Source organism: Dermacentor variabilis, chromosome 6, assembly GCF_050947875.1.
Source record: "Dermacentor variabilis isolate Ectoservices chromosome 6, ASM5094787v1, whole genome shotgun sequence".
In the NCBI taxonomy this organism is placed as follows: domain Eukaryota; kingdom Metazoa; phylum Arthropoda; class Arachnida; order Ixodida; family Ixodidae; genus Dermacentor; species Dermacentor variabilis.
Genome location: NC_134573.1, coordinates 26,352,866 through 26,380,724, shown reverse-complemented (window position 1 = coordinate 26,380,724; position 27,859 = coordinate 26,352,866). Strand labels below are relative to the sequence as shown.

The following is a 27,859-nucleotide window of genomic DNA, read 5'->3' as shown; positions in this document are numbered from 1 at the left end:
GTTTGTACAATGTAAAGAAATGCATACCACATTTTCTGCGGTAGAAGCACGCAACCAACCGACGTTAAGGGTTACATGCACCGCACGCGCACATGTAGAAGAGTGGCGGCTTGCAGGCGGCCCTGCACCCACGCTATGGTGGTTTAGCCAGTGTCCGCCAAGTGGCGCTTCCGTTCGAGCGGCGGCGGAGAGCTTCAGAATGGCTTCAGAATAGGTAGGCGTTTGGATGATAATTGTTTGTTCTCACTCAGTGTATTGAAATATCAAAAGTACAAACCAGACCGTTGTATGTAACCGTTTTAGACATTACAGGAGCCTATGACAACGTAGACCGCAACATTTTGTGGGATATTCTGGAAAGGGAAGGCTTAGGTGACGACTGTCTACAGCTGTTGAGAGATTTACGTAGAAAATACCATTTGCGCTGAATGAGAAGGAATGAGGAGCGACGAGAAAGTTCATATCAACAAGGGACTGAGGTAGAGGTGCCCTTTATTCCCGCTGCTGTTTATGATATGCATGGTGAGGATCGAGAGGGCGCTAGAAGGAAGTAATATCGGGTTTAATCTCTCATACAAATAGGCGGGTACAGTAGTAGGGCAACAACTCCCAAGTTTATTTTATTCGGACGACATTGTGCTGCTAGCTGACAGCCAAAGTGATTTGCAACGTCTGGCATTAATTAATTGTTGCCTCCCTGTGGACAGGGAGGCAACAATTTAGGTTGGAAATTTAGTGTTAGAAAATCAGGTGTTATGGTATTCAATGAAAACAGTGTACAGACAGTGGAGATACAGGGCCACGAAATACCTCGAGTAACCGAATATAAATACCTTGGTATATGGATAAACGAAGGCAATAGATATATGGAAACACAGAAAAAAACCATAACACTAAAGGGGAAGAGAAACGCAGCCATAATGAAGCACAGAGCGCTATGGGGATACAATAGGTACGAGGTGCTCTGGGGTATGTGGAAAGGTGTAATGGTACCAGTACTTACTTTTGGGAATGCGGTTGTTTGCTTTAAATCAGGGATACAATCAGGACTCGACGGCAACCAAAGGTAATTGGGTCGCCTCGCATTGGGCGCTCACGAGAAGACTACAAATAAAGCTGTGCAGGGTGATATGGGCTGGACTAGTTTTGAAGTGAGGGAAGCTCGCAATAAAATTGAGTATGAAGAACGGCTGAGGAATATGGAAGAAAGTAAATGGGCTGGGAGAGTGTTCAGGCAGGAAAAACATTGATTCAGAGTGGAGGAAAAGAACTAGGAAGCTTACCAGCAAGTATGCGGCCTCTAGGGTGGGCAACACTAAAGGCGGCAGTTGCCGCTGCTGTGCGTTCAACACCATTGGACAGTTGAAAGTGCTGCAGTGGAACTGTCGTTCTATATTTTCAGCTTCAGCAGATTTATCTTGCCTATCTATTCAATTCAATCCAGATATCTTACTTCTTCAAGAAACGTGGCTTTCACCAGAGAAAAATTTTAATTAAAAAGGTTTTCGGTCCTTCCGATTAGATAGAGACTCGCGAGGTGGAGGATTAATGATACTTGTTTCCAGTAAAATTTGTCACAAGGCAAAATTTTCTTTTCAAATCATGGACTGTGACTGTGACATATTGGCCATAGATTTATGTCTCCCAGGATACCATCCATTTTCAATTATACATGCTTGTTTCCCTAGCGGTGCGCAAAGTACACGTCAACTTGGTAGGGCTGTGGTGGACTGTAGAAAATAAATTTTGTTTGTAGGGGATTTTAATTCGCATCACATGTCGTAGGGGCTAAAAGCAGATTTGTGTGGTAAGCGACTTTGTGTGTGGACTATTGACAGTCAGCTTTCATGCCAGAACACAGGAGAGGTAACGTTTGCTAGAGGACCCTTCCGTTCAGTGTTAGATTTGACATTTTGTAGCGCTGGCATCAAGGTTTTGTCGTGGGTAGCGGTTGACTCAGCAACCAACAGTGATCATCTTCCTGTGTCATTTGAAATCAATTGTCAAATAACATCTTTAGAATACCAGGCACGCACATTTGTGGACCATACGAAATTTAAGATTTTCTTGCGTTCTGCCGTTTCGAAACTTGCCAATGCCAATGATAAGGAAATCACTTCAACCATTTGCTCAATTCTACAGGATTCCCGGAAGCAAGCTGAATTTGTCATCCCTTCGGCCAAAGGCACCGCTTGTCGTTGGTGGAATAATGAGTGTACGCGGGACTATAGAAAAAGAAAGGCCGCTTGGAAAATGCTTCTGCATAATCAGTGCCCGAAAAATTGGAAAAATTATCAGTTTCATACTGGTGTATTTAAGCGTACTGTTAATAGAGCCAAAGAGGAATACGATATTAGACATTACGATTATCTATCTAATTCAAAAAATAAGCGTGCTTTATTTGCATTCCTTCATGCTAGGAAGGTGCTACCAACACCCTTAACATTAGATTCAATTGTTTAGACTCCGCAGGAACTGAGCGCCTCCCTAGAAGAGATTGCCGAAGGCTTAGAAAATCGATTTACGGCCAGGTTTCCGGCTATTCATTCTACATTAGGTCCTTGGGATGGCTTTCCTCCAATTTCCTTAGCTGAACTAAATGAGACTGCACTATGTTTACCGAATTCAGCACCTGGCCCTGATGGTGTCACAAATGCAATGTTAAAAATATTGTTACAGGAATCGCCTAACGTTCCTTTAGACCTGGTGAATTATTCAATTAGATATGCTTGGATTCCGTTGCACTGAAAGCTCGCCAAAGTAATATTGATGCTTAAGAAACAAGAAGGAAGGTATGTATTTCAGAACATTAGGCCCATTGCGCTCACATCAAACGTAGCAAAATTCATTGAGAGGCTTCTTCACTGTCGTATCATGAAATTTATTAATGATAATTCCATTCTTAGTCCCTGTCAGATTGGTTTCAGGGCCGGCTGCTCCATCTGGCATGCCCACGTCGACTTAGAAAGCCGAATACAACTCGTTCGACGTCATAAGCAATTCGCTGCCTTAGTGAGGATCGATATCGCTAAAGCATAAGACACTGTGGAGAACACAGTATTGATCAATCGGTTAACTTCCTGTGGTGTTCCTGGGTATATAGTAGCGTGGATTCAGTAATTCTTAGGTGAAAGGGAATTCTATTGCTACGAAAGCGGCGTTTCTTCTTCTAAACACAAACAAACGAGAGGCGTACCGCAAGGCTCAGTTCTTTCCCCGGTGCTTTTTAATATTCTCACGAGCACACTACCTTGTCATCAAGAAATAACTACTTATGTTTATGCAGACGATATTGAGTTTTTTGCATCTGCAAACGACTACCACACGCTCTACCAACGACTGCAAACTTACCTTTACGATATGGAGAGGTGGTTAGATGTTAGTCACTTCACACTCAATGCCAGGAAATGTGCTGTTCTCGTTTTTCCGATACGTGACATAGTGCAGATTTCATTGTCTTACCGCCTTCAAGACATACCACAGGTGGAATCTGTTAAATACCTCGGAATTATTTATAACGCCTCTCTCAACTGGCGCTCACACATAGATCATGTGACTGGGAAAGGTACCCGTGCAATTGGCATATTGCGTAGGCTGAGCAGTCGTCGAATAAGATTGAGAAGAGATACACTCCTAATGATATATCGTATGTACGTTCGCCCTGTAATAGAATTTGGTTGCGTGCTCTTCTCTGGAGCTCCAGCCTACGTGTACCGTCCTCTAATCCTCTTAGAAAGAGAAGCATTACGTCTGTGTTTGGGTCTTCCTAAATTTGTTGCAAATTCTATTCTTTATCCAGAATCCCGTGTTCCGCCACTTTCGTGCAGGTTCCGGCTTTTCACGGTGCAGACGTCCTTATGGATTTATGTATCACCACTGCGTCATCCCCAAATAATCTTCATTTCACAACCTGCATTGTTTTTCGGTGTCACCTGGCCGCGACTACATACTCCACAATTTATATTCGCGCAAAAATTACTTGACTCTTTGGACGTGCGCATATGCGATGTGCTTCCTATTCCCGACAGAGCTGTTGCCACGGATATTCAATTCGATGACATCTTTCCTAATAATGCAAAATTACTTCCACACCGTATTCTAGACGGTATATTACAAGATCACCTGAAAAACCTTCAAACAAAGTTGTAATTGCTACAGATGCTTCACAATGTGAAGAAAAGTCAGGTGTAGGAATATTTTCCCTGATTCTCGATTGGACATTTTCTCTTCGGCTGCCAGATTTCATACCGATCTTTTTAGCCGAATCCATGGCCGTGGTGCTGGCATTACGCAAATTAGGACCGTCAATTACGTCAGCCGTGAAAGTCACTGATTCGTTATCATTGTGCTCATCCCTTACTGCTTCTAGTGATTCTCGCGTGATGAGGACATTTCATTCATTGGTACCTGGTTACTTGAGAAGCGTGCGTTTGATTTGGGTGCCTGGCCATAAAAGACTAATCATTAATCAAATTGCAGACTCTGTAGCCAAGGCATCGATAAGTGGCCCGATTCTCCCTTGCTGCCCTTTGACTGCTTAAGTTACTGCTGCTAGATTTCGTAGGAGTATCATTATACAGACAGTATCAGGCTCCGCAGTTACTAACTCTGTGGATTACGGACATCTCCTACACCCTTGGAACAGATATTTTTGCCAAACACGGAAAATTGAAGTGTCCATCACGAAGCTGCGCTGCCGTATACCTGCATTGAACTTATACCTCCACAGGTCTGGTCTGGTCCCCTCACCATTATGCTTATTCTGCGGCGAAGCGGAGACAATCGACCATTTCTTGTTGTCTTGCAGACGTTTGTCTATTATAAGAAAACGACTACTAGAAATCCCGCTTCGCTCTATTGGTCTTACTTTATCAGTGCCTGTGATCTGATCTTTTGGAGCCGCCATTATTGGGTTCAGCCACAGAAATCCTTGCTTGGCGATCCAAAATTACCTCATTGAAACCAATCGATTTTCATGTTAGATTGATCGTTCTCCCTCCCAACCATAGCTTTCTTTTATTTTTCTCTATTATTATTATTATTATTATTATTATTATTATGTTATACCCGGTTTTCATCTGATTATTTCCTTTTTTCTCCAAACACAAAACGTTTACTTTTAAGCTCATACGCTCAAATTCTTCACTCCCTTGTTACCATTATTATTTTTATGCACCTAATCAGACCACCCGATTCTTGGCCAATCCCCCACTGTAGGTATGTGCCACGGCCACTCACGACGACGACAACAACAACAACAACAACAACAACAACAACAACAACACAGCAACAAAGAAGGTCAAGCGGAAAGTCAGAGAGGCTGAAATAATCTCATGGGTGGCGGCAATGGAAAAGAAACCTGTCATGAGTAATTACTTAAGAGGAAATAAAGAAATGAGGAAAGAAACAACTAAAGTTAACTCAAAGGGAAGCTCATTACTTTTCGAAGCGAGATCGGGATGCCTTAGAACACGCACCTATAAAGCGAGATATAAGAAGGAAGAAGAAGCATGTGCTTGCTGCGGTAAAGCTAGGCAAACTATGGAGCATGTTTTATTAGAATGTGAAGACGTCTACCCAGCGGTAGATTTAGGCACCACTGGCCTCCTCGAAGCCGTTGGGTTCAGTGAGAGCAGTGGCAAATTAAGCATGCCCGCAATAGGGATAAGTAAGAGGCGATTGGAGGTTTGGTGGAAGAAAAGTAAGGAAATGACAAAAGACGGAGACGTACAAAAGCACAGTTTGCACTAGGGGATCATAAAATTTGGGTTTGGGAGTTCACAGTGTTCTTTTTTCTTTCTTTATTGTTTACCTAGGTAGGACATTAGGCAGTATAATAGCAAAAGTTTGGGGGCGCAACCCACCGCCCCGTTCCAAAGGGGGCGCTCATAACATCCATCCATCCATCCATCCATCCATCCATCCATCCATGTGCGGCCATGTTCACTAATGGCTTACCATTACTTGTTCGGAGAAGCTATACGAACCTGCTCACACTGCTCGTGCATTGTGTCTACGTCAAACTGCATGAGGCTCCGAACGAAGCCTTCCTTGTCGCGGCAGCCGCAGATTACTCGCTTCGTTCCCATGATGTACGACTGGGACCACCACCTCCACAGCTTGTACCTGCAGTGAAAAGAACAACGACGTTCACATCGTCGTTCGTGTTGTGTACAGATCCACTGTCACTTCAGACGGTCAGTGGCCTTGAAAAAAAATTCAATTAAATAATGGGGTTGTACGTGCGAAAACCACGATCTGATTACGAGGCACGCCATAGTAGGGGTCTACGCAAATTTGGACTACCTGACATTCTTTAGTGCGCGCCTAAATCGGGTTGCTCTGCTGGGTAAACAGGATTCTAAACCAACCGTCTGGATAACTCTGGTTACTGAGTATCTATCTGGCAATGTGTGCACACGTTCCGCTCTTCAATGAACCCCTTTCGTGCCGACATGGGTCACTGTGGATACGGAACTCTGTACGTAGCCCAGTTCAGTGGAATCTCTTTGACGCCGGAGCCCTGGTTACGTGATTCTTACTCTGTACAGCTGTGCGGATCTTCAGTGAACCTCCCTGATCTCAACTTAGGTCACTCGCTATGTGCCAGCAGGTGTGTGGCGCTCTTCAATGGACGGCGCCAACTTGCGCATTTGTTTCCTGACGCTACGAATAATCTAATATTGCACCATCCTGTTACGAGTACATGTATTAACTTCTTTATTTTCCTTTTCTGTCGCCCTTTCCTTTTTCGCCCTATGTCGCCCTATTTGTCGCCCTATTTTCCTTTCTTTTTGTCGCCGTCGGCGCGGTGACGGCGACTTAAACAGTTTTTATTTTTTCTTAATGCTACGAATCATATACTATTGCACTATTATTCGGCCATTAGCCCATAACAACTTACACTGTTAAAGAACGTAGTAGTGGCGGTCCGCCAGCTCGGCAACGGCTGTTCAGAAGCCACAGCAGTGACGTGCCACGAACAAGCATCCTTCTCGTAAAATGGGCTGATGAAAGTTCAGCGTTCACGCCTCCGGACAAATGTGCTCGGGTCTCTAAACATACTTCAATGGCGTGAGACTCGCCCTCTTGCGCGCCGTTTTGAGCTTTTCTGGCGTTTTTACTGAATCGAAGCTTTCTTAACTTCCAAGGGTTTGGTGTGGATGCGGCTGTTGCTGGGTCAGTTGAGATGTCACAATAGTGTGACAATAGAGTGGGCAAGGCAGCAGCAATACAGGCCAGATGTTCAAACGTTGTCTCTTCTTCATGCAGCTTGTCACCGGCTTGGTTGCTTTCCCGGAGTATACTACGAAGGCCTTCCTGGATGCATCACCGCTCGCATGTCATCACGCCCTGATGTTCCCGCATGCGCGCGATGACTGCCCTATCTCCGCCCTGGAAGATAGTCATGGTCTGTTCACCGCTGCATTCGACAAGATACTGACCTCTGCCATCGGTGACGTCAGCCTGGATGGTGCGCTAATGAGAGTCACGACGCCGGCTCCGTTCAGTTTAAAAGCCACACCGCAGCTTCATCGCTTCAGTGGGCAAGGCAGCAGCAATATAGGCCAGATGTTCAAACGTTGTCTCTTCTTCATGCAGCTTGTCACCGGCTTGGTTGCTTTCCAGGAGTATACTACGAAGGCCTTCCTGGATGCATCACCGCTCGCATGTCATCACGCCCTGATGTTCCCGCATGCGCGCGATGACTGCCCTATCTCCGCCCTGGAAGATAGTCATGGTCTGTTCACCGCTGCATTCGACAAGATACTGACCTCTGCCATCGGTGACGTCAGCCTGGATGGTGCGCTAATGAGAGTCACGACGCCGGCTCCGTTCAGTTTAAAAGCCACACCGCAGCTTCATCGCTTCAGTGGGCAAGGCAGCAGCAATACAGGCCAGATGTTCAAACGTTGTCTCTTCTTCATGCAGCTTGTCACCGGCTTGGTTGCTTTCCCGGAGTATACTACGAAGGCCTTCCTGGATGCATCACCGCTCGCATGTCATCACGCCCTGATGTTCCCGCATGCGCGCGATGACTGCCCTATCTCCGCCCTGGAAGATAGTCATGGTCTGTTCACCGCTGCATTCGACAAGATACTGACCTCTGCCATCGGTGACGTCAGCCTGGATGGTGCGCTAATGCGAGTCACGACGCCGGCTCCGCTCAGTTTAAAAGCCACACCGCAGCTTCATCGCTTCAGTGGGCAAGGCAGCAGCAATACAGGCCAGATGTTCAAACGTTGTCTCTTCTTCATGCAGGTATGTTACTTTAAGAACGCTAATTGTATTCGATCTGACAACCGCTTCTTATTGCTGATGCCTTGCCCACACGCATGTCTTTCTGCATATGTTTCTGTATGTGCTGATCTTGTTTACTGCATGAGCAGCTTCCTACTGAGTGGCGATATTGAAACAAACCTGGGCCCTACAAAACGCTCCGCCACTCAAACAAATGATTCTGGCTCTATGATATCCGAAATTTTCGCTCAGCTTCTTGCAGGGCAAAATAAGATAACAAAGGATATAGCCGACATGCGAAAATCTACCGACGCTCGATTTGAGGCAATTGAAAAACGCATAGTTGATCTTGAGCAGCAGGCACCCACGTTTAGCACAGCACACTACGATAACCTACAGAGCCAAATTCAGAAAATGTCATCCACTATTAACACACTTTCTTCCCAAAACGATGATTTAGAAAATCGCTCGCTTCGCAACAACCTTATTCTTTATGGTCTAACAGAATCTGAGCATGACACTAATGAGTCGCTGCAATCGCAAGTTAAGAACTTTTTTACTGACGTACTAAAGCTTGATTTTCCTCAAATTGAGCGATTGCATAGGCTTGGTAGACCTAGAGGTGGGAGACCTCGCCCCATCATTATGAAGCTCCTAGATTTTCGCGAGAAGATTAGTGCTCTAAAGAATGACTATAAGCTAAAAGGGTCTCAGTGGCGCTTATCTGAAGATTTTTCTTCAAACGTACGATCCATCCGTAAAAAACTATGGGACGCTACAGCACAATTCCTTAGCAATGGTTCAGTGGTAAACCTCAGGTACGACCATGCGTTTGTTGATAATCAGCTCTACAATTGGGATGTTGTTTCCAACTCTCTTGTAAAAGCTCCTGACCGCACCACTCACCATCATTTACCGCTCTCCAAGGGGAACAATCCTTGACTTAACAATGACAAATACGATAAACTTTGTATATTAAATCTTAATGCAAGAAGCCTATCTAACAAATATTCAAGCTTTTCCTCTTTGGTGGCATCACATTCCCCACATGTTATCGGTGTTACTGAGACCTGGTTGCATAGCGACATCCTTGACTGCGAAGTAACTCCCCCAGGATATAACGTCATAAGAGTAGACAGGAATGCGGGCAGAGGCGGAGGCGTTGCCTTGTTTTTGCGCTCTGACCTACAGTTTTCTGTACTACAATCCCCACTTGAAATCGAGACGGTCTGGTGTAAGGTGCACATTAATAAAACAAATGTAATCATTGGTGTGTTTTATCAACCTCCCAGACATACCTCAAATGAAATAATGATCCTTAACGCGTTCATCCAAGAGCACGGTTTTGGCTCTTCAAATTTAATCTGCATGGGGGACTTCAATGTACCTAACGTTTCGTGGGCTTCATTATCGGTAACTGGTGATAACGTCCCTCTTTCTAGAGAGTTGCTTGAATTTCCACTATCCCTCGGATTGAAACACATTGTATCTAACCCTACTAGAGAGTCCTCCATACTAGATTTGATTTTCCTAAGTGCACCGCTCTTTACAAGTGGCTTTGAGTGTGAGATCACGGACGGTGTTTCCGATCACAAAGCTGTTATTACTACTATTAATCTTTCAGTTTCAAGGCGACACTATGAATATACCAGTTTTTACGATTATAATCATGCAGGTCCATACTTGATACATTAAGCATTTCATTCGACAGATTCTCCCAGTTATGCACTACCAGTGATATCAATGCTATAGTATCCCATTTTGAAAACATTATTCATACTTGCATAGAGCGCTATGTGGCATTAAAAACAAAAAAGAAAAATCTAGACCTTCCTTGGATGACAAGGGAAATACTGCATTTGAAGCGTCGAGTAGCCAGAGCACGTCGGAAGCGCCACATGAATGCCGAAACAAATGACCAGTTCCGCTTTATGAAGGAAGAACTTCGTCAAAAAATGGATGCAGCTAAGAACTTTTATTATCAGTTCACTCTACCTAATTTAATTAAAAATAACCCACGAAAACTTTGGAGCTGAATTTCGCCAATGAAGAACACCACCCAGACATTTCTATTAGATGATTCCGAAATAAGCGATCTTGGACCTATTGCTAAAGCATTCAATGAATATTTTCAGTCTGTATTCACACAGGACAATGGCGTAATTCCTCCCTACTCCACGACAACTAACATTTCCTGTGCAATTAACAATGTTACAATATGTAAGCAAGGAGTCCTGAACCTTATTTTAAATCTTGACACCAAAAAAGGCTGCAGTCCAGACAATGTCAACAATGTGTTCTTTCAGCGTTATGCGCTTTGGACGTGTCAATACCTCACATTGATTTTTGAGAAATCTGTATCTACTTGTTCAGTTCCTTGTTCATGGAAACGGGCTAGAGTCATTCCATTGTTCAAATCTGGGCAGAAACAATTTTTTCTAAATTATAGACCCATTTCGTTAACTTCTCATGCATGCAAACTCCTTGAACAGATAATTTATAAACACACTATCACTTTTCTCGAGTCTAAAACATTTATGCAGCGCTCAGCATGGATTTCGTAGTGGTTTTAGCACAGTGACTCAATTAACTGAATTTACACGTGACATCGCTTTTGCTCTTGATTTAGGTCATCAATTAGATGCACTCTTCATTGATTTCTCCAAAGCATTTGATACTGTACCACATACTAAACTATTGCAAAGCTAAGCTTTATCCTTAATAACCCTCTTCTCGTTGACTGGATTCGTAGTTTTCTTTATGATCGTTCACAGTATGTTTCTTTTAATTCATTCAACTCTCCTGACGCATCAGTATGTTCCGGTGTGCCCCAAGGTTCTATTTTAGGGCCATTGCTTTTTTTGCTTTATATTAACGACATTTCAAGCTCTGTATCAGTAAAAATTCGGCTTTACGCTGACGACTGCGTTCTCTACAATGTCATTTCTTCACCTAACGATCATAACACTCTGAATCAATCTTATATAAGTTTTTGTGAATGGTGCGAACTCTGGCAAATGAACATTAACTTCAAGAAAGCAGTCGCTATGTCCTTTCACAAGCATGCTAATTGCTCTAATTTCAATTACTCCTATAAATCCACTTTTCTGCAGCGCGCATATGAATATAAGTATTTAGGCCTCCTTTTCACTCCAAGATTATCCTGGTCAGAACATATTCTAACAACTTGCAACAAAGGACTAAAAAAACTTGGTTACCTAACCCGAACTCTACGTGCTGCCCCCAAAGAAACTAAACTCATTACATACAAAACACTTGTAAGACCTATTCTTCAATATGCGTCTACCATATGGAACCCTTACAAAATTTCGGACATCCACAAAATTGAATCTGTTCAGAAAAAGGCGGTTCGTTTCATATACCGCCGTTATGATAGAATGTTTTCACCGTCATCTCATCTGAATATGCTTGGTTTAACCCCTCTTTCCCACCGTCGTCACATTAATTCTCTGAAACTTCTACACTCTCTATTTTACTCTCCACATTATGTTTCCCCTAACACATATCTGACCCGTGCAAAGCCTCTAATCACGAGAAACAGCAATGACTTAAACTTATCCGTCTTTTCTGCTCGCACCAACACTTTTAAATACAGTTTTTTTCCTCGGACAATTGAACTCTGGAATGACCTGCCTTGTTCCATCCGTTCTTTACCACATAGAGAATTTGGGGATGCCATTGAATGCTCCCCTTAGCCATGTTACTCGCATATGCTTCTTTTGTATAGTGATTTTCTTTCGGACATTTTGTATTCACCCACTCCTGCAATAGCCTTTCCGGGCTGCAGTATTTGTAAATAAATAAATAAATAAATAAATAAATAAATAAATAAATAAATAAATATGATCTGGCTTTTTTGGATCACAGTGTTTTGAGCGACGAAGTGGTGCAGTGAGCGCAGCTCCTTTGTGCGTAATCAGACAATAAACTACGACGCGTACAGATAATGTCAGCTTATGGATATTTATAAAGTACCCGGAAATTTAACGGAATAGTGCGTCCTATTGAACGAGTTACTTGATTTTGCTAAATTTCTTTGGGCTATACCATTCTCAGTCCATTGTGTATGTGTCCATTCGGGACCAATTCTCGAAAATCGGCTTGTGCCAATGTGACACAAGGAGTTTATAATGCTTCAATGTCTTTAGTCATGTGTCGTGCTCGTCTCTTCACACACCTATCATCACCATCCTTCATTCAACAAATATGGAAAATGGGCTTCGTCCCCATCACATCACTGCGTCGACATCTGTCTGCATTTTCATGAAGTCTAGTTCGTATTAGTGCACAGCTTGTGAACGGGCGTGAGCATAAACATTGCGCAATATTACACACTGCATTAGATTAAAATTAAAACGAATGTAACCACGGCACTTAACACTAAAGCGTTTATTTAACCGCTTCACAGAGATTCCAAAGTATGCAGGTGCGATGCATCTGCATACCTTTTTTTTTCAACAGTGTTATAGGCAATCCGGCACGCACATTTACATTTTAACTTTTTGTGCGCAAACAAACAGGGACGAAGAATAGGGGCAACACAAGGACGGGCGCCAGAAGGACGAGCGCTTTCCTCTGGCGCTCGTCCTTGTGTTGCCCCTATTCTTCGTCCCTGTTTGTTTGCGCACAAAAAGTTAAGATGAATCTGTTCCAACTAGGCCGACTCGCAGTTATGCACATTTACTGCTGCTTTTACCCTTTATTACAATGTGTACGGTTACAAGCAATGAATGTTCTCGTAGCAGGGCTGCACTTTCAATTAATAGAGAAAGGTTGTGTCCAAACCCATGCCGAAGCGACGGCACTCTCTGGCTAAGAGAAGCTAATCTCGAAGGACGTGCTTTTGCTGGCTGCATGCATCGAAAGTAACTGCCGAACCAGAAACACACCATAGCCAGACGCCATGTTTTGGACATCACCTATAAGGTCACGACTTAGAGTTTCTCACTATATTTCCTATACGGAAATCTGGCGCTGATGCGCTGTGGTATGCACGGGAATAACGGCATATTGTAACTTGGAATTGGTATCGTTCTTGGAGAGCCAGTAGGATGCCTAAAGGCGCGCCTGGCAAGCACCTTTCCATCTGTCACAATAATTCATTTTCTACTAAAACAGCGCGTAAAAAGCTGTTTTAGCTTTATTATAGCACAAAAATTATAACAGTGCTCCTTAGGAAACTCCTATAGACGGTGGCGCCAGATGGGTGTTATAGCGAGAAACTCTATGGTCCACGACACAGTGAGGACTCGTACCTGCGCATGTTCCAAAGCTGGCGCTCGTTTCTCACCACGGCTGTGGTCTTGAGCTCGACGTACTTGGCCATAGAGCGCTGCTGCGAGGAGTCAGTCAGGACAGACGGGTCTATGGCGTCCACCTCCCCGCCGATGATTATGCCATGTTCGCCCAGTCGGCTGCGTGCCACCACTTGGACCGACTCGTGCTCGACTACCGGCAAGCTGGTGTCGGGCGCCATGCCGGGCCTCTCTGTGGCGGGAGAAGCGCCATCGTCACACAGCCAGGGCCATGTGTACAGTTGAAGGCGGTATCGACGTGACATTTCTTACTTCCTAGTTTATTGTGTTAGCATTCTCAGGGTACGCATTTCCCGGGGGTAATCTGTCTGTCTGTCTGTCTGTCTGTCTGTCTGTCTGTCTGTCTGTCTGTCTGTCTGTCTGTCTGTCTGTCTGTCTGTCTGTCTGTCTGTCTGTCTGTCTGTCTGTCTGTCTGTCTGTCTGTCTGTCTGTCTGTCTGTCTGTCTGTCTGTCTGTCTGTCTGTCTGTCTGTCTGTCTGTCTGTCTGTCTGTCTGTCTGTCTGTCTGTCTGTCTGTCTGTCTGTCTGTCTGTCTGTCTGTCTGTCTGTCTGTCTGTCTGTCTGTCTGTCTGTCTGTCTGTCTGTCTGTCTGTCTGTCTGTCTGTCTGTCTGTCTGTCTGTCTGTCTGTCTGTCTGTCTGTCTGTCTGTCTGTCTGTCTGTCTGTCTGTCTGTCTGTCTGTCTGTCTGTCTGTCTGTCTGTCTGTCTGTCTGTCTGTCTGTCTGTCTGTCTGTCTGTCTGTCTGTCTGTCTGTCTGTCTGTCTGTCTGTCTGTCTGTCTGTCTGTCTGTCTGTCTGTCTGTCTGTCTGTCTGTCTGTCTGTCTGTCTGTCTGTCTGTCTGTCTGTCTGTCTGTCTGTCTGTCTGTCTGTCTGTCTGTCTGTCTGTCTGTCTGTCTGTCTGTCTGTCTGTCTGTCTGTCTGTCTGTCTGTCTGTCTGTCTGTCTGTCTGTCTGTCTGTCTGTCTGTCTGTCTGTCTGTCTGTCTGTCTGTCTGTCTGTCTGTCTGTCTGTCTGTCTGTCTGTCTGTCTGTCTGTCTGTCTGTCTGTCTGTCTGTCTGTCTGTCTGTCTGTCTGTCTGTCTGTCTGTCTGTCTGTCTGTCTGTCTGTCTGTCTGTCTGTCTGTCTGTCTGTCTGTCTGTCTGTCTGTCTGTCTGTCTGTCTGTCTGTCTGTCTGTCTGTCTGTCTGTCTGTCTGTCTGTCTGTCTGTCTGTCTGTCTGTCTGTCTGTCTGTCTGTCTGTCTGTCTGTCTGTCTGTCTGTCTGTCTGTCTGTCTGTCTGTCTGTCTGTCTGTCTGTCTGTCTGTCTGTCTGTCTGTCTGTCTGTCTGTCTGTCTGTCTGTCTGTCTGTCTGTCTGTCTGTCTGTCTGTCTGTCTGTCTGTCTGTCTGTCTGTCTGTCTGTCTGTCTGTCTGTCTGTCTGTCTGTCTGTCTGTCTGTCTGTCTGTCTGTCTGTCTGTCTGTCTGTCTGTCTGTCTGTCTGTCTGTCTGTCTGTCTGTCTGTCTGTCTGTCTGTCTGTCTGTCTGTCTGTCTGTCTGTCTGTCTGTCTGTCTGTCTGTCTGTCTGTCTGTCTGTCTGTCTGTCTGTCTGTCTGTCTGTCTGTCTGTCTGTCTGTCTGTCTGTCTGTCTGTCTGTCTGTCTGTCTGTCTGTCTGTCTGTCTGTCTGTCTGTCTGTCTGTCTGTCTGTCTGTCTGTCTGTCTGTGGCGTAGCCAGAAATTTTCGTTTGGGGGGGAGGAAGGAGTCACGTTGCAGCTCGGCCTCCTCGTCATAAAATTTGTCCAGGGGTCAAATACATTAATAACTGCATTGCCATTGCCAAAGATGCAGCAAACGAATTTTTAAACGCTATGCACAGTCGAGACAAGTAAAATATGTATCTTTTCATAAAAGAATACACTCGTATGTCCCAAAAATTATGCCCGATATAACCGATATCAATGCTTCATGTTATTGTTTATTTAGTAAGCAAAGAAAATATCACACGAACTTTAGAACTATATCAATTGGAAACTAGCAAAGCAATGCATGCCGCTGATATGAAAAATGTAAAGGCCGTCAAATGAACAAGTTGAGGACAAATTTTTAAATGATACTTTGTCATTCAAGAACCTTGTTTATATATCTGTGCATATGCAATGGCCAGGAAAGAATCGCAATGACGCTGTCCTTTGTTCCAGTGTACTCCGCAATAGCAGCTGTCACCAGTCGTGTATTGTGAGTAATTGCACCAAAGTTACAGTCGCAAAGAGAGCACACATAAAAATCACAAGTTCTGCAAAATATACAAGGGCGACTCAAATGAAACTCAGCCAATGCAAATATATGACGAACGGGGTGCTTTATTTAAAGGTAGTCTCCATGAGCATTTAGACAATTATCGCGCTGACTAACGAGTCGCGTGATTGTCGTCTCGTAAACATACTTGGGTTGCTACTTTAAAAAGTCTGCAACTGACTCTTTGACGTCATCGTCCCACACCAGTCTGGTTCCCTTGAGCTGTTTCTTCAAGTGCCCCAGAATGTTGAAGTCGCAAGACGACAGGTCTGGGCTGTATGGCGGATGTTTCGGCGTTTCTCACTTGAACTTTGCCACTTTTGTGTTATCCACATCAACGACGCGTGGACGGGCATCGTCGTTGAGCAAGATGGCCGCATTCGTCAATTTTCCACGTTGTTCGTTCTTGATTGCGACACGCAGCCGATCCGGCGTTTCACAATATCGGAAACGATTGATAGACTCTCCAGGTTTACCAAATTCGATCTGTAACGGCCCCTGACGATCGAAAAAAAGAAGTCAACAGCACCTTTCCGGCCGAAATGACGGCCTTTGCTTTCGTTGGAGGCAGTGAATTCGAATGTATCTACGGTAACCATTGCCGTCGTGTTTCAGGCTCGTAATAGCGGCCCCATGATTCGTACACGGTGACAACTACAGATAAGAAGTCATCCTCATTCTGATACCGGATCAGATGAGTCAAGGCAGCGCCGAACCTCTCCGTCTTCTGGTGTTGGTTCAAAATCTTTGGCATCCATTGCGTGCACAAGAGCCAATAACCGAGATGTTCATGAATTATGGTGTGAAATATACTGGGACTGATGTTAACACGCTTGTGCCAGTTCATCGATGCGTATCCGCCGTTCTTGTCTAATCATCATCAGCCTTTGCAATTGTGTGGGAGTGATTTTACGGTGGCTTTGGTCCGGTCTTGGACCGTCTTTGCAGCTTTCACGCATTTGTTTGAACCATTATCTCCAACGCTTCACAGTGACCAATAAAATGTAATGTTCAACGTATACGGCAGCCATACAGCGACTAATTTCTTTTTTGGAAAACACCTTCAGCTGTAAAAAACCTCACGACACCACGCTGTTCAACCTATGAAGCGTCCATAATGTCACGTAACCGTGTTCAGCCCAGTGCATGAGAGCATTACAGAACATTTATTCTCACATCTGCGTGTCACTTTTGCAAATGAAAGATGCTTGTGTGCTACGCGCATGCCTCGCATATAGTAAACCGAACCATTATTGCGCGCGGTGGGTTGGCTCACATTCATTTGACTCACCTCTTACAATGCAAATGCGATGATACAATGCAATATGCAAATGTGAAAATACAGCTTGATAAATATCAAAAAGTGCCACTGCAAACAAAGTTCACTGCAGGTATACACAAACCCTCGCAACAACATATCTAAATATAAGTATAAATCCCCAATAAAGCTACATATCTAAGAAAAGTCACTGTATATAATGCATCAAACAAGGCAAATAAACATAGTAGGCAATCATAGATTCACAAACCACACATTCCTTAGGACCGCCCCTTCCTCCCTCAACTCTCCCCGATGCATAGCGCACGACAGAAAACGCCGCGCTTCCTCCCCGCTTTTCTCGCTGGCGCACACAAGGCTGAGCAACCATCGTCGGCTCACCCATTCCACCCCCCCGCCCCTAGCTTTCACTCGCACATGCAGAATACGCGCGCTGTCGATGTTATCGTGCAATAGATGTGTCGATGCGGCGGTCACGATGTTATCGTCGATGGACTTTATATGGAACATGGGGACGACGGCGACGGCAAGAATGCGCCTAGAGTGTCCATATAATTGCTATCGCCATAATATAATAAGAGTCTCCGGAAACTGAAGCGTCCCGTGGCCCATTAGTTTTCGCAAAAGAAGCAGAAGTAACGAAATCGAACTTTCACCATGCAGAACTTCGCTGCGCCGCAACAATGTCTTCTTTCTTTTGTGGGGCCGGAGCACCTAAATAAAGAAACGCAAAAAAACATGTTGGCCACAACTGAATGCCTAATTTGGGCACCTAATATGGCTACCGAAGGAATATCGAATAAAATGCGAGACGCTTGATCCACACAGAACCATACGCATATTCCTCGGCATCCTGCACCGGCGAGACGTGACTTTCAGGAGAGGTTGCGCTCAAGCGAACGCACTGCAATCCGTCAAGTCCCCTCACTGATGGCGGCGAGCGACCATTGTTTCTTTCTCTCGTCTGTTAGCCAGAAAGCGTCCAAAACTCTGCCAGGGCAAAATCCACTCGGCCAGACAAAACCGAACGCACAACCAAGGCGCCGCGTGGTCGTCGGGGCCACACGAGGGAAACGCAAGCGCTCTGGCTGGCTCTGGCAGCCCGCGGGTAGCGAGAACAAGAAAATTGAAGAGGCTCAACGTGGTCCTCGCGAATAAAAGTCAAAGTAGAAAAATAGCTAAGAGCGTAGTTGCTTTTGCTGGCTTTAGTGTCTTGAAATGGATGCTATGGCGCAGGTGAGACGCTGATATTCTTTTCTATGGCATGACGGCACAAATGAACCACCACAGCGCTTCGACTCATCGGACCTCACTGCGTACTTAACAGACTTGTCTGGTAGTGTGTTGATTTGCTCTGTCTCATTGTATGGTCCGATGTACGACTTTAGAAAAGTTCATGCAACTTTGGCGTCAAATGTTTATAAGAACATTAAACCCACAAAGGTGCGGAATCGAAAATCTAAAGCATGACATTGGAAATGTCAAGACACCTTTCGGATCAATAATTTATGAGGACTTTACACCCATAAAGTTTCTAAATTGAAATCCATGCGCTCCGTAGATTCCGCGGCCTCCGCGAGATGCCGCGACGAGCCATCAAAACGCCCTTAAAACTTTGTGCTCGGATAAGGCGTTGCGTTACGTGACTGCCGGTGCATGGGCGTTGCCGTGAAATCCAACCGGAGTTTGCAATGTTCGCGCTGAAATGTCCTTTCGAGCGTAAAAACGACATTCTAGACAAAATCCAGAATGATTTCTGGCGCCGGGAGTTGTTTTGGTCGGTGGTGAATGACAGCACGATAATGTTTCGGGGGGGGGGGGGGTGGCTGAAGCCCCATAAGCCGCCTCCCCCTTGGTTACGCCCCTGCTATATATATATATATATATATATATATATATATATATATATATATATATATATATATATATATATATATATACATATATATATATATATATATATATATATATATATATATCACAGGTGGAGAACAATCGTTCGCCACGTGCGGCAAGTTGTTTTTTCCTCCATTTTCATTGCCGTTAATTTATCGTTTCTTTATTTCATTTATTAAGCACAAGTGATTTCCCCTATTTTGTCCTCCTTGGTGTCAGTTTTTGTTGGCTTATCATATTATTACGATATCATCGAGCGATTCTCAAGAGACGAGCCGCCGCGAGAACGACGAAGAAGTTGGTCAGTGCCCTTGGCACGAGCGAGTGTCAGTTAGGCTGCCTGGCTGCAGTGTAAATAGCGTGTAAATAGCATATTTCGCCTGTGTATTTCCACACGTAACATTCTGGTGGAGGTCAGCGATCCCCGTCCTCACCACGGAACTCCGAAATGGTCGGCACACCGAGCTTGTCACCATGCCTCCCGGTGACGAGCCCGTCTATGGAACGGCTTCGGCTTGTCCGACTGCTCCTATCGTCACGGTTACCCCACACCGTGACCCAGGTGTGTCCTCTGGCCTGGAGAGGCAGGATGTCGACGACTGGATCAAGCTCTATGAACACGCCAGTGCTAATAACAGGTGGGACCCAACGATTATGCTCGCCAATGTCATCTTTTATCTCGACGGCACCCCACGCGTGTGGCAGTAAACGCATGATGACGAAATAACTAGTTGGGACAGTTTCAAAGAAAAGCTACGGGAACTGTTCGGCGACACCATTGGGCGCAAGGCTGCCGCGAGAAAGGCTATTGCGTCTCGTGTTCAGTCAGCTACAGAGCCATACGTTTCCTACATCCTCGACGTGTTGGCTCTATGCCGCAAAGCTGACGATAATATGTCCGAAGCAGATAAAGTTGCACATGTGCTCAAAGGCATCGCCGACGACGCTTTCAATTTGCTTGTTTTCGGCAACGTCTCGACTATCGACGCCATTATAAAAGAATAGCGTCGCCTTGAACAGGCTAAGAGCCGCCGTATCTCACACCACATTGCGCGGCTACCCAATACTGCTGTTACGTCGACATGTGAGGGTCGACCGCGTCAGACCACCACCTGTGACGACGTCACCCTTATTGTTCACCGCGAACTCGAGGCCGCCTGTTCGCCAGCCTTCTCCACGACGCCTCCCGATCCGCCCGCAACCACCATTGCGATGATTCAGGCCGTCGTCAGACAGGAATTTGAAAACATGGGTCTGAACACCGTGTGTTCCACATCTCGACCCAACGTTCCCCAGTTATCTAGCGGCCCTCCTCGCCCCGGCAGTCCTTTTCTGCCGCATCTCGCCGCAACCCGTCCGAATGGCGTACCCCTGATGACAGGCCGATCTGCTTCCACTGCTGTCGCATCGGCCAGCTCGCCCGTCACCGCCGCAACCGATGGCCACCGCCTCCACGGACTTACGCCTCCACTTAAACCCGCACCTTTGGACCTTCTGTACCCTATGCCACACGCCATGAACCCACTACCACTGATGCCCCTGCTCCGAACCTTCGCTACAGCCGCTCGCCCTCACCTCGTCGCCATCAGTCTCGTTCGCCCCAACCCCGCCGCTTCTCTTCGCCGCCTATCGCCTCCCGGACCCAGCCGGAAAACTAGGCACTGCATCTTCTGGAGGTGAAGCTGCGTTGTCGACCCTGCCCTCAAGTCCTCTGCTCACGTTACCTACTAACCGAAACCTTCTTGACGTTGACGTTGACGGTTATCCTGTCACGGCACTCATCCATACAGGAGCACATCTTTCTATTATGAGTGCTGCCTTCCAACGGCGACTGAACAAGCTCCTCACCCCAGCGTCGGCACGCGTCGTCCGCGTTGCGGCTGGCGGTACTGTGCCTATCATCGGCATGTGTACGGCACGTGTCAGCACTGCCGGCCGCCACACTCCTGTCCTCTTCACCGTAATTGCTCATTGCCCCCACGACCTCATTCTCGGCCTCGATTTTCTCTCCGCACATTCAGCTCTTATTGACTGCTGTTCCAGTACCCTTCGACTTGAGTTGCCGATGCTCGCAGAACCTTCAGACGCACCCCACTGCCGCTTACGCCCCACCGACTTTCTTCGCGTGCCGCCAGCGTACATAGCCTACATCGAACTGTTGTCTTTCCCACCAGTTCCTGACGGCGAGTACCTCGTCACTCCTCTGCCTGACATTCCAAAAAGGTATGACGTTACAGTGCCTCACAGTATCATTAATATTACTGGGAACCGCACTCGTATGCCTGTCTGTAACTTTGGATTGGCAGAGCAAATTCTACCACAAGGTATTTGCCTTGCCACCTTTGATTGACTCGGCGACCAATACGTGGCAGCGTTATCGACCGATGGTTCTCGCGAGCTTAGCATGCCCCTCGCGCCAGCCTCGGGCGTCGATCCCAACATAAAGAAAATTGTTGCGACGGACCTGTCCACTACGCAGGCTGAAGACCTTTGCGAAGTATTATCGTCCTGCCGCGATATTTTCGACTTCGATGATCGCCCTTTAGGCCAGATACTCGCGGTCAAGCATCGGATTCTTACTGGCGATGCTGCGCCTATTCACCGACGACCGTATCGAGTTTCTGTGTCGGAACGCCGAGTAATTCAAGCTGAAGTAAACAAAATGCTCGATAAAAACAACATTGAGCCTTCATCGAGTCCCTGGGCGTCACCTGTGGTGTTGGTGAAGAAGAAGGACGGCACGTAGCGCTTCTGTGTAGACTACCGTCATCTGAACAGCATTACAAAGAAGGACGTCTACCCGCTCCCACGTATAGACGACGCCCTTGACTGCCAGCACGGTTCCAGCTATTTCACGTCTATTGATCATTGTTCGGTATATTGGCAGATTGCTGTTGACAATATGGACGGAGAAAGAACCACGTTCATCACACCTGATGGCCTATACCAATTTAAAGTAATGCTTTTTGGATTATGCAATGCCCCTGCCACCTTTGAGCGTATGATGGACTCCTTGCTCCAAGGTTTCAAATGGTCCACATGCCTCTGCTACCTCGACGACGTCATCGTCTTCTCGCCAACGTTCGACACTCACCTTGAGCGTCTCACAACTACACTTGATGTATTTCGAAAGGCGAAGCTGCAACTTAGCTCGTCCAAATGTTGTTTAGGCCACCGACAAATTACTCTTCTGGGCCATCTCGTTGACGCTTCTGGAGTACAGCCTGATCCCGACAAAACTCGCGCTGTCCGAGAGTTTTCTGTTCCGAAGACAGCCGCAGACGTTCGAAGTTTTGTAGGGCTGTGCTCATACGTTCGTCGTTTTGTTCCAGATTTTGCGGCAATTGCTAGACCCCTCACTGATCTTTTCAAGAAAGGCGTACAATTCTCGTGGGGTACTGCAGAAGCCGCCGCCTTCTCTCGTATCGTTACTCTTCTCTCCTCACCACCCTATCTTTAACCCTGATGCCCCTACAGAATTGCGTAAAGATGCCAGCGGTCATGGCGTATGTGCCGTCTTTGCCCAGCGTCAGCGTGGCCAGGATCGCGTTATTGCTTATGCGAGACGCCTCCTAGCACTATCGGAGCGCAACTATTCCATTACGGAACGCGAATGCCTTCCTGTTGTCTGGGCGGTTGCGAAGTTCCGTCCTTACCTTTACGGTCGCCCTTTTTCTGTCGTCACTATCATGTTCTCTGCTGGTTCTCATCGCTAAACGATCCTACAGGCCGGCTTGGTCGATGGGCTTTGAAGCTACAATAATTTTCATATTCCGTTGTGTACAAGTCTGGCCGCATGCACCAAGACGCTGACAGTTTGTCTTGTTACCCTGTTGACGACTCTGACTCCTCCAATATTGGCAGTGCTTCTTGCGTATTCTCTGTATCCCAGCTGCTTCATTTCGCCGACGAGCAACGCCGTGACACCTACATCAGAGCACTCACCGACCGTTTTGAGCACTCTCCGGCCGATGCTACTCTACGCGTCTTCGTCCTCCGCGACGCTGCTCTGTACCGTCGTAACCTTCATCCGGACGGCTCTGAGTTCCTACTTGTAATACCTAAACACCTCCACTCCACCGTTATAGATGAGCTCCACGTCGCACCAACGGCAGGACACCTCGGCGTATCTCGAACCTATGACCGTGTACGTCGCCCTTTGTTCTGGCCGGGCCTTGCCCGTTCCGTACGACGTTAAGTCGCCGCTTGTGGACTTTGCCAACGACGCAAGAAGCATTCCCAGCTCCCCGCTGGTTACCTGAAGCCGCTCGACATCCCTGCCGAGCCCTTCCATCGTGTCGGCTTGGACCTTCTCGGCCCATTTCCAGAATCCACATCAGGAAACAAGTTGGTTGCAGTCGCGGTGGACTACGCGACCCGCTACGCCGTAACCGGTGCTCTTCCGACCAGTTGCGCAACTGATGTTGCGGACTTCCTCCTACATGATATTATTTTGATGCATGGTGCTCTGCGTCAATTGCTGACAGACCATGGCCGTACGTTTTTGGCTAAAGTCATCGACGACATGGTGCGTGCCTGCTCAATATGGCATAAATTTACCACCTCCTACCATCCCCAAGCGAACGGCCTCACTGAGCGCTTGAACCGCACCCTTACAGACATGCTATCCAAATATGTTTCAGACGACCACCGTGACTGGGACCTGGCTCTACCTTACATTACCTTTGCATACAACTCTTCCCGTCTCGGAACTGCTGGCTTTTCCCCGTTTTACCTCTTGTATGGCCGCGAACCGACGCTACCACTGGACACTGTGCTTCCGTCCGCCACAGCTTCAACTAGCGATTATGCGCGTGATGCAATCGCCCATGCTGACCATGCTCGCCAACTTGCGCGCGTTCGTCTACAAGTGTCCCAAGACAAGCAGCAACAACGCTACGACCTCCGTCACCGTGATGTTCATTTTGTACCCGGCACCCTCGTGTTGCTTTGGTCACCATCACGTAAAGTCGGCCTTTGTGAAAAACTGCTTTCCTGTTACACAGGCCCATATCGCGTGATACGCAAAGTGAACGATGTCACCTATGCAATCGTTCTAGCCACGCCCACTACGTCCTCCGCTGTGACAACCAGTGACATTGTCCACGTTGCCCGACTCAAGCCCTACAACTCTCCATGCACCTTGGATATTTAACAGCACCGTGACGGTGCTTTTGCCGCCTGGGGGTTATATTACGATATCATCGAACGATGATGGAAGAAGAAGAAGCCGACTAGTGCGGTTGTGGAAACATCGGCTCCCACTTCAATCGATGTTTTTGCGCCGAATTTTTGTGCCACCCCTGAGAACCTGGTGTCGATCGACGCGTCGTATCACAAGGATTACGTGGATGACCATTTTTTGCCGGTGGGTTCATTTTTCGCCTCTTTGCAAACTGTTTTCTGCGTGCCACGTAGAAAAGGTGCCAGCCCCTAACTCGCGCTGTAGGCCTAGGCCTCACGCACAAGACGGAGTGTAGGCATGGCCTCCGGCTTAGCTGTTGAAGGCATGGAGATCACCTCGTAGGAAGATATCGGATGGATAACAGCCATCACTCGCCGAAGGCGACGCGCATTAGCCGCTGGCGGAAAATCCGTGGCTATAAAGGATACCAACCATGGCGGGAAAGGTAGTCGCCGCACGGCCACCTCGCAGAACGTGCTTAAGCGCGTCGCTACCACCTCTAGGATCCCGATGCTACCGAGGGATCACATCAAGATAATAGGCCGCCCCCGTGGCGGCCTCGACGTTAAAAAGTTCAGCCTGGTACATCTCTCCAGAGCGCTGGCCATGGCGGCAGCCTTAGCGCCGGAAGACACGACGGAGGACACGTACTGTCCGAACGGCTGTCAAAACATTTTGGTGGTATCGACTCCGCGGGAAAAAAACGCGAGAGCTTACGCCAAGGTACGCAAGATCCATACGAGGGATGGACCCTTCGAAGTGGCGGCCTACACCGCAGTAGGAGAAGATATATGTAAGGGTGTTGTTCGCGGTATCGACCTGGACATTAGCGCCGCGGAACTGAAAACCCTTTTCGTCAATCACCGAAATCCGGGCCTCGTCGAGGTACGTTGGATCAAGCAAACTACAACGGTGGTGGTACTCTTTGAAGGACAAAGAGTGCCAAACCACGTTATTTGTGGTAACGTACTCATGCCCTGTTATCTCTACCGACGACAGATAGATGTGTGCTACCGCTGTGGTGAAATCGGACATAGATTCGACGTGTGTCCCAATCCGGCAAGTGTTAGAAAGTATAGTGGCTGTGGAATCACTTCGCCACCTGAAGATCATCATTGTGATCCCAAGTGCGCTATTTACGGTGGCGCACACCCAACTGGGGACCGAAAATGCAGTCGAAGATTCCAGATGCCTTATATTGTGAGACAAAGGCGTCGAAGGCGCCAACGACAGCAAGCACGCTATACACAGGTGGCCGACGACATTGAAGACAGCGACGATTCCCAGCGCAAAGGGATCATGCAAGAAAATGACGCCAACTTGCGCTCTCGCACGAGAGGACGCTCCAGCTCACGAGGGCGCTCCCGCTCCAGGGGGCGTTCTCGATCCAGAGGACAACCCAGCTCTGGAGAATCTTCTGGTGTCGACCCGCAACCCCGAGGACCCTGGGGCAAGATCGAGGTCCCGTTCACAGTCGACCCCAAGAGCAACCTGGGCCGATCGAGTCAAGAACGGAGGCCTTGGGAAACCAGGACAACCGACAAGGGCAAGGTCTAGGAGTACTAATGGTAGGGCACAGCCGGAACGTGTGTCAAATCCCCGAATATTGGCATTAGAATCAGAAAATCGGAAATTAAGGCAAGAACTGTCTGAGCTCAGGGAGGCTTTCAAATCCTTTAAAGAAAGGTCCGAAACACCCCGTAGTCAGATGGAGACAACGGCTCCAAAACCCTTGGCCGGCAAACCTAAACGTAAAGCCCCCCACCCTGTTCCCATTAGCGAAACAGAGGAGGAAGATTTAGAAACCTCTGAGGCAGAGGAGATGGGAGAGAGTGAGGCACCCCCCAAACACAAAAAAGTCAGAATAGCCTCAAGGTTAGCCACAATAGACAGGACTCTGGCGAAAATCATGGAGCTCATCACTAATCTAGATGCTCGAGTAGGTAAACTAGAAAGGCCCAAAGTTAAGGCAAAGGCAAGCGCAGCGGCTGCATCGGCAGTCCACGGAGGCACAAACGGTAGCCCGAGCGCGGACTCTAGGGGTGCGGGTAGTCAACCAATGGTATCATAATGGCTTCAAATGACAAGAACAACATTACAATATGGCAGTGGAATTTTGCGAGTTTCCGAAGGCGCAAGGCTCTCCTGCAGCAGCTCATTAGATCGGCAAAAGTAAAGCCGCACGTTATTCTCTTACAGGAAACACTAGCTAAGGAGTATATCTCTCTACCGGGTTACAACTCCGAAACCTTGATCATTCCAGGGGGTCGGGGAATAGCAACTTTGGTTCGAAAGGGTACCTCCGATGAAACTCACGAGCTTCCCAATTACAAGGTTGGTCTAGAAGCACAAATGATCGAACTCATCCTGAAGAACAAAAAAGCAGCTAACGTGTATATAGCTAACGTTTATAGCTCTCCGCAAGATAGGAAAAGGGATTTTAAGACCCTCTTGGGCCGCATTTCCAGTAAGGCAGATACAGCCCCACTCGTAGTGGCTGGGGACTTCAACGCTCCCAACAAATAATGGGGCTATGGTCGTCAGAGCGTCAAGGGTACTAATTTAGCAACCACGGCAAGTGAATTAAAATTTGCTCTTATTACAGATGCTAACTTCCCCACGAGAACTGGTACCTCCACTACCAGAGATACAACCCCGGATCTAACATTCCTTCGGGGAATTGAAGGCTCATGGGACAATCTGCAGGAGAATTTAGGAAGTGATCATTACATAATTGAAGTCATCTTACAGACGCAACCACCACCACTAAGGAAATATGAGTACGTGGACTGGGATCTCTTTCGTAAGTTGCGTAAGGAAACCAGCATAGATGACGAATCTTATGAGGAGCTTTTAGATCAACTAAAGGCAACGATTAAGAAAGCTACTAAAGCAGTCTCAACAGAAATCAAAGTCCCAAAAATCGCCTCCAAGCTAGCTCACATGCTGGAAGCGAAAAATTCCCTTCTAACCAGATGGAAGAGTCACAGACTCAATACAAGACTTAGAGCCAAGATCGCCCAAGTTAATCGTGATATCGAAACATACGCGGCTCAACTTTCACGTCAACAATGGGACGAAACTTGCTCAGAAACAGACGGTAGATTGCGCAGAGGAGGCAAATGGAATCTATTGAAGAGCCTACTTAATGACAAGCTTGCCATAAACAGACTCGTCAATAAACAGATAGCTATAGGGCGGACAGCAAGAGTGGTCGCAAACGACCTCGCACACATGTACCTGCCACTTAAAAATGAATGTGAAAACGAAGAAGAAATAAGCGAACCTTACTCCGGAATATCGCAACCGGACTTGGACAGTGACTTCACTACTGCTGAGATAAGGCATGTACTTTTTAATTTAAATGGGAGATCTGCCCCGGGTCGGGATGGCATCACAAATGAACTTTTGCGAAACCTGGACGATGATGCCATAGACATAATCACGGTCAAAATTAATAGTCACTGGAGATCCGGCACTGTCCCACTGGAATGGAAGGATGCCAAGGTGAAGGTTAATACCGAAACCCGGCAAACCACTAACAAAGGAGAACCTCAGGCCCATATCACTTACATCCTGTATTGGCAAAGTAGCCGAACATGCTATTCATAACAGGATAATAGAACACATAGAAAACCAGGAGCTTTTCAGGCA

At 46.9% G+C, this 27,859-nt stretch overlaps 1 protein-coding gene across 1 annotated transcript in view; it reads right to left on the bottom strand.

Annotated features, from left to right (window-relative positions):
- The window catches only part of LOC142584695 (decapping and exoribonuclease protein-like), a 380,948-nt gene that overhangs the window by 67,731 nt on the left and 285,358 nt on the right, over positions 1-27,859 (bottom strand). The window contains exons 5-6 of the mRNA XM_075694890.1: positions 13,518-13,749; positions 5,988-6,126 (exon numbers count right to left, since the gene is read on the bottom strand). Of these exons, the coding sequence (XP_075551005.1) occupies positions 5,988-6,126; positions 13,518-13,749 (371 nt within the window). The remainder of the gene's footprint in view (positions 1-5,987; positions 6,127-13,517; positions 13,750-27,859) is intronic.